A 7,635-nucleotide genomic window follows, 5' to 3' on the forward strand; every position below is an offset into this window, starting at 1 on the left:
TAGTGTGAATCCAAATTGATAAAATATCCCATAAAATTGGAATTTGGCCAACTTTATCATAATCTACTGTTGTGGTACCAGGCACGCGCCTTATGGCCTTTATGGAAATTGGCCGCATCCTAGTGCTACTAGTGTGAATCCAACTTGAAAAAATATCCCATAAAATCGGAATTTGGCCAACTTTATAATAATGCACTGTTGTGAAACCAGTGTGCTCATTCACCTCATGCACACCACCGCGCATGTAATTGGCCATGACGAGGCATTTGAAGTTTTGGGAAGAAATTCTCACGTTGATCAGATCCTGCTAACACTTTGCAGGAACGTCGCACATTGCATATGCCCGTTTTTGCTTGCTTGCTGGAATTTTTGGAACAGTGCCAAGAGTGGGGGATCCAGCAACCACGACAACGCATGGTTCAGCTCGTGCTGCGAGAAAAATTTAGGCTTCCCCTACGGCCGCTGCCGGCGCTTCGGGTACAGTGCCTGTTCCTAACGCTGCTGTTCCTGTTGTTGATAGACCTGGCGATTGCTGCAGTGGCCTAGAGCGCCTTCGCTAAATTCCTCCAGGGCATCGCCCCATGCGTCCTGCATCCAAACAAAAAAAGCGACCGCCACCGAAGATCATAAGGGCTCCATTACATACGAACAGCACTCGCTACAGCCATGCTCTTGCCGCCTGTAGGGCTGTGCTTCCTGCTGCTCCTTATCCGCCGATACCAGCCCTGCTTGTATTGCCGCTGTTGCGGCAGGACTTTCTCCTGCGGCTGCTGCTGTAGAAACAACAGTTGAGGAAGCAGACCCTCTGCTTCTGTCACTCCGCATGCCATCAGAGCGACGCAGGAGTGCTGAGTCCCCCGCACCTTGGGATCCGCTCCAGCTCGTGCTGCCTTATTGCGGCTGCAGCTAATCGCTTGCGCTGGGTCTCGACCTCCTGAAAGAGAGAAACCCTTCGCAAGCAGGTGGTAAACCGAAACCCTAATATCTAAACCCTACACACCAAGCTGTTGCCGTACCGTTTCTTTTTCCTTTGCTTGCCTCGCTGCTGCTGCTGCTGCATCCAGGGCACGGAGTCGTTTATCCCTGGCAGTTGCTGCTGCTGTTTTAAGCGCCTCGCGCTGCTCTTTTTCTCTTCGTCGAACCTGCAGTGCTGCAGCCTGCAGCAGAAGAGCAGCGGAAGGCAATTCCCTTGTTGATTCTCTCTCTGTCTCCGTCACGAGCTATTGCAGCGACAGTTGTTACTTCTGCCATTGAAGCCGTTCACCCCTTTGTGGCTGCGTCTCTGTCTGTCTTTTTTTTCTTTCTCTGTGTGGCTCTGTGTATGTGTTTGCTATTTCTTTCATCTCTACTCTTATGTGTCTCTGTTGCAGCGGACTTCTGCTTCAAGGCGCTGCTGCTGCCTGGCCAGGGCGAGCCTCTCCAATCCCCGCACAAGTTGCTGCCGTACTGCAGCAAAGACAGTAGCAACACCAGCAGCAGCAGCATCGCGGTTCCGTCCCACTGTACATGGAAACTTCTCAAACGCATGCACTCATCCATGCATGCTTGTGGGTAAGAGTGCTTGCACGCATGCATGCATGGATGCGTGAACATATATGCACAAGGCCTTCGCGATACGCAGACGTCCTAGTCTGCTAGCTGGCGAGGTAGCGATCCCGCTAGGTAGCTAGTTGGTTAGCCGATGAGGTGGCTAATCGGCTAGCTACCTAGCGATTACAAACTTATATATGTAATACACGTAAATATGCTTAGCAGGATTCGCGTATTTGTGTATGGATAACTGGGCATATATGTGCATTATATATATATATATATATATATATATATATATATATATATATATATATATATATATATATATATATATATCGAGCAGCTCTATACCTGCTTGTTCAGCCGAGCTTTTGTTGCCCTGTTTATATTCATGGCTTATTTGTCTTTCTATTTGTTCCTACCAGATACAACACCCATGCAGCACACCTTTCGATGTCTACTGTATCCGCAGAGACATCAGCAAGTACACTGCTGCAGCAGTAGCCCACTCACCTGCTTCAGAGCCTCCTGTCTCCTTATCTGCTTCGTCTTTTTCTCTAACAACTGAGCAGACACACAAGGCACTGCTGCTGGTACTTACGCTGTTGATACTTTGGCTTGTGCTGTTTCATGGTGTTTACGGCCCTTCCTGCTGCTGCTGCCCCTCCTGCTACGCTCACTGCTGCTGCCGCTGCTGCTGATTCTGCGTTGTGGTGGTTTTCTGCTGACCCATTTTGACGCTCGTAGTGCTGCGGCGCCTGCTGCACGTATCTCTGCTTCTTTGGCATTGCGTGCATCTTCAATGCGTCTCTCTCTGTACAGCTGTGCTGCTGCTTGGAGCTCAGCCTTGGCCCTGGAACACCAGCATACCAACTGAACTGAACTCCTGCTGTTGCTGCTACTGCCTTGTTTTCACGTACCGATCCTGCGGCTGGTGCATGCACTGTACAGTGGGGGTCGTCTAGCAACTGCGTTTAGTGACTTGAGTGCATTCACTCAATACTAGGAGCAGCAACTGTAGCAAGAGCTGCAATAGTAGGAGCAGCAACTGTTGCAAGAGCTGCAGTGGAAACAGTAGCCAGAGTTGCCGTTGCAGATTGTCCGACATTAACTAGCAGTAACAGTCGAGCTACCAGAAGCAGCAGCATTCGCAGCAACGAAAGCAGTAGCAGCAACTGTCGCAAAACCAGTAGCAGCTGCAGCAGCACAGCTTCATTGCTCCTTGTGTTTTGCTCTGGATATGCGTCACACCTTTCCACAACTTCTGCTGCTCGTTGCAACTTCAGTCTCTGGCTTTCTTTTTCCGCTTGTATTTGCATACACTTCCGTTTGAGTGTCTCCGCTGCTCTCTTCTGCAGGACGCAGCAACGAAAACGGACACAAAGGGACAGCAGCAGCACCTGTCTCCAGTTCGTAAGCCTGCTGTGGCATAGACGCAGCTGCAGCAGCAACAACAACAGTAGAAACAGCAGATGCAACGAAGCTCTACGCCGTTGTTGTTCAACAGACTTTCATTATCACAGCGCGGGTGCGAGTCTCCACAAGAGACATGGAGCTAAGGAAGCCAGCCTCTCTCCACCCGTTGCTGCTACTGTTGCTGCCAGAAGTTGTTGGGTCCTTCTGAACCAGCAAGGCTGCTGTTCTCTTTATGGCAGCAACGACAGAAGCAGCACGAGACAATTCGCGATGTTGAGAGGCTGCAACCTTCTTCTTCAGTGCAGAATCCACAGACAACCTGCAGTAGCAGCAGCAGCAGAACCAGCAGGCTTACCAGTCGTGAAAAATGGGAATTGATCAAAAGAAGTAAAAGCAACAGCAAGTGATGCGGGTTCTGCAGCATAAGAAGCTGCAGCCTGCACTAGCAACAGTCGCTGCAGCACAGAAGGGAATGAATGTAGAAAAAACAGCAGCACGATATGCAACTGGAGGTGCAGAAGCAAGGCACGTGCAGCAATAGCAGTAGCTGCAAGAAAACCAAAACAACCAGAGCATGCAAAAATTAGATCCGTCGGCAACAACAGCAATAAGAACAAGAACGAGAGCAAGAACAGGAACAACTGCGACGACAGCGGCAGCAAGAACTACAACAGCATGTGCACCAGCAGCAGCAACAGCAAGAACAGAAGCATGATCATTTTCTGCTCCCACTTGGCAAGGATTCTGCGGCGTTCGTGTTTCTCTTTGCGTATTGTTTCTGCCCGCCGTCTGTTGCTCTCTAGCAGCTTTTGTTGCAGCACAAGAGAAAAAAGGGACGGAAGACAGCTTTCGTTTCAACACAAGACAAAAGGGAAGACACAATAAAATAAACATAAACTTGTGGGTACCCTCTCAGTGCACTTGTACACAGAACTAGCTCCCTGCTGCATGCTGCAGCAAATGCTGCAAAACATGCTAGAGCAGCACCGGCCGCCTGCTGCATGGAGCAGCTGACGATGGTTCATGCAGGTAGCATGCAGCAGGAAGCAAGGGACAAAGCAGTATCGCCCTTCTACAACTGCAGCAGCTGCAACAGCACCTGTCGCTTCCGAGCCTGGAGCAGTGCTCTCCTGCTGCGGCGTTCTGCTGGAAGCCGCGGAAAGTGTCGCTTTGTTTCGAAGCAGCACATGTTCAGCTCCTTCGGAATTGTTTGCTGCTCTCTTGCTGCTGCTGCTGCTGACGCTCGATCCCTTCTCGCCGCCAGGGCCCTGCGTAGAGCCCGATACCTGAATAAGCCCAAAAACGCTGCAGTGCATTCCTTATGCAGCACAAGCAACGACATTACGGGGAGCAGTATCCACAGCAGCAACAACAACGTTGCACAACACCCGAAGCAACCGAAGCAGCAACAACACCAGCAACAGCAGCAACTACACCACGCAGCACCAGAAGCAGCTCCAGCAGCAGCAGAAATAGAAGCAGCGGCATCAGCACCTGGAGATGCGAGCGGTTGCTCTTCTTAGTGCGACATGTTTCTTGAGATGTTCTCTAATTTCGTTTCTCTGCAAATCCCTCAGAGTGTCAAAAATCCTCGCACCCGCAGGATCAAACAGAGGGTCCTGTTTGCTCTGACTACCTTTGCCCTGCAACAAACCCTAACAAGTGACCTGGCGGGTTCAGGTGGGATTTGCGCTCCAGTAAAGTACTCCTAAGCACTCCTAAATGTTTAGGGTCTAGGGTTTAGGGTTTACGGCCTAGGGTCTCGTTTGTTTGGAGCATAGGGTTTGCTCCGAATGAGCGGGTGTGCAAGCAATGGGAAAGAGCCTTTGCTGGATTTCTGGAGTGGTTGCTATTATGGGTTTAGAGTTTAAGAATGGTAAGGCAGTTAAGCACGTCAAGAAGCTTTGAGGGCGCACCTGCAGCCGCAGAAACATCCTTTCAGCTCTCCAGATGGAAGCTGCAGTTTCGCGCACAACAGGAGGGGGAGAGAGGAGAGGCGGAGAAGAGGAGGCGAGAAGAGCTGTAGAGATCAGCAGACACCTCAAGTGTACGGGCAACTCGCGATAAATATATCTACACAGACAGCTCAGCTGTACACATAGCAAAGGAAGCAGACACGTGACCAACCAGAAACAGAGACAGGGATTAAAGAGAACATCAGCTCTGGCGCATCGTCTGCAAAAGGCAAGAAGGGCACAAGGGGAAAAGCGCGAGCTGCAGCAAGAGCAGTAGCACTCGACTAACGTTTGAAAGTAAATGTCTCTTTAAAGCGTTTCTCAGCCAACAGAGTTAATGCAGAGAGGTTGGTGGGCCTAGAAGCAGTACGGAGGGTGAACGGAACAGGCACTGCAGCAAAAGGAGAAAAAACGAGACAAAGACAAACCGTTAGCTTTTTCGTTCCTTTCTACTTCAATCTACGGAGCAGGCAAATACACTGCTGTCTCCGACACTGCACACCGTAGCACCTGTGATTCTCAGCTTTCGTTGCTGTGCTACACCGTTGCTGGAGCATATCGCCGCCTGCTGCTGCGGCAGCATATGCTGTTGCTGCTGCCGCTGGCGACAATGGTCTTGCAGTGTGTTTCCCTTTGCAGCAGGTGCGTCTTGCTTTTCATCTTTCTCCTTTTGGGGGACGATGATGATGACCCGCGTCTGCGCCTCCAACGACGACTTAGATTGGCTCTCCAGTGCGGCAGCAGCTGTCTCTAGGGGCTCCACCGACTCGTCATTCTTTCCATCGTCACCAGTTCCCCCGCTGTCCCCTCCCTCACTGTTTCCCGCCCCATCACCTCCCCCTACGCGGTCTCTGCTGTGACAGTCACTTCTCTGACTGTCTTCTTGCTTATTCTCTTCCCATTCACCGTCTCCTTTTTCACTTGCTCCTCGTTGATCCTCAGGGCTTGCCTGTTCCCCCGCCTCCGGTGCCTGAAGCAACTGCTGCGTATGGTTGAAAGGAATACATGCCGTGGCTTCTCCTTTTGTTGTCTCCTCTCTCGCTTTATGAGAGCCCCCGAAGGGACCCCTCCAGTCCGCCGGGGTTGTGTGTCTCCGCGAAGGAGACCCTTGGGGGACGCGGGCCCCACCCCATCCAGGGGCCCCCTCCTCCTTCCCGTCTGCGCACAGAACGACCTGGAGCCCTTTCCTGCTCTTTGGGGCCCGTGGGAATCCCACACAGCTCGCTCGAATCTGTCTTAGACCCTCCGCCTTCGTGCCGCCAAGTACTGAGCGAGCACCCATGGGGGCCCGCTTGGGGGGCGGCATGGGGGTCCCTTTCATGGGCTCCTGCTGCTCCACCGTGGGGGGCTCCTGAGGACCCCCTGTTGCGTGTTTTCTGAGGGCTTGTAGGAGAGGAGCCAGTGCCTGCGTGGCGTTGTTGATGTTGCGTAAAATTGTCTCCTCGAGGTATTCGCTTGCATAGACAGATTGCCACTTGGGGAGGATACGCTCGCGGAGACAGTCTCCAGCGGAGAGGAATTCTAAGAGAGATAAAGCTGTGGAAGGGCTGATGGAGGCCTAAACCGGTACACACACACACCAACAGGTAATCCTTATATATATCTGGCTCTGTTGTTCTCACTGTCTCTGTCTCTCGCTGTGAGTTCTTGTTTGCGTCTCGGCTTCCCTCTGCCTGTGTCCGTGTCTCCGTCTTCTTTTGTCTCTTTGTCAGTGTGTGTCTCTGTTATCTCTGTTTCTTCTCTTTCTCGTGAATCTATGCTTCAGTGTCTGCCTTTTTTGTCTCCCTGTCTCTCTCTGCCTCTGTCCCTCATCCTGCGTCGTTTATGCTACAGTGCCTGCAGCAGGCATTCTATATGTCTCCTGTCTCCTATTTTTACTGCTTGTTTCTATAGGTTTGTCTTTTTGCTTTCTTGTTCTTAATCCAAATGCTGCACTAACAAGGAGAAATCGCTGAAAGCACTCGGGGCCGATCTCCGGGAGGAGAAAGATAGCGACGTAGAGTAGCACGGCAAGGCGGAGCTTGTCTTCTTTGTTTCTGCTGCTGCTGGTGCTGCAGCCAGCACGCTGCTGCAGCACGAACTCGTCAACTAGTGGCAGCAGCAGGTGCTGCTCGCAGACCGTCCGGTCTGCCACCTGATACGCGAGAGGGGAGAACGGGCTCGATGCCCCGCTGCAGCAGCAGCAGCAGCAGCAGCACCAGCAGCAGCAGCTCAGGCGCAGCTCCAAACAAAGAAGCGTAGATACAGACACCCCATGCACCCAAGCATACATGCGGGGTGAACCCATTATACTATATCAATCAATACGGCAAACGCAGTATGGATGATAATTGCCCAGCTAAGACACAACAATACATGACACCGCATAGCTCAGTTTGTACATTGCAGTCTATTCTTACGCTTCATCACCTTCCTCCAAAACTGTAAAGTGGGTGTATCGTTGCTAGGTATGGCTAGCTGTTAGGTGTGTGCTAGCCGTGGCTTTCTGTGGGTAGCTGTAAGCAACTGTGGATTGCTGCGGCTAGTTGTGGCTAGCCACCGTTAGCATGTAGCTAGCTGCGGATAGATGTGTGCGGTGTGTGCGGCTACAACTGTATGGGGCTGTGCCTGGCTAGCCGTGAAGCCTGTGATTCGCTGTGGCTACTCATGGCTAGTTGGCTAGTTGCGAGTGATGGCGTCTAAAACAGCGTGGAGAACGTTCCGCTGCCTTTCTGCAAGATGCAGCAGCAAG

At 51.7% G+C, this 7,635-nt stretch overlaps 1 protein-coding gene across 1 annotated transcript; it reads right to left on the reverse strand.

Moving 5' to 3' along the window:
* Positions 1 to 542: 542 nt before the first annotated feature.
* On the reverse strand, positions 543 to 7,176 carry EMH_0002870 (uncharacterized protein; the record flags this gene model as incomplete). The annotated part of the gene is made up of 13 exons (XM_013496187.1): positions 543 to 588; positions 864 to 934; positions 1,017 to 1,157; positions 1,376 to 1,446; positions 2,047 to 2,097; positions 2,301 to 2,386; positions 2,785 to 2,885; positions 3,043 to 3,268; positions 4,444 to 4,592; positions 4,866 to 4,969; positions 5,415 to 6,462; positions 6,844 to 7,038; positions 7,165 to 7,176. The coding sequence occupies 13 exons, from the start codon at positions 7,174 to 7,176 to the stop codon at positions 543 to 545; spliced, it is 2,301 nt and encodes a 766-aa protein (XP_013351641.1).
* Between the last annotated feature and the right edge of the window lie 459 nt (positions 7,177 to 7,635).

This window comes from Eimeria mitis, genomic scaffold (assembly GCF_000499745.2).
Source record: "Eimeria mitis Houghton genomic scaffold, Emh_scaff197, whole genome shotgun sequence".
Lineage (NCBI taxonomy): Eukaryota > Apicomplexa > Conoidasida > Eucoccidiorida > Eimeriidae > Eimeria > Eimeria mitis.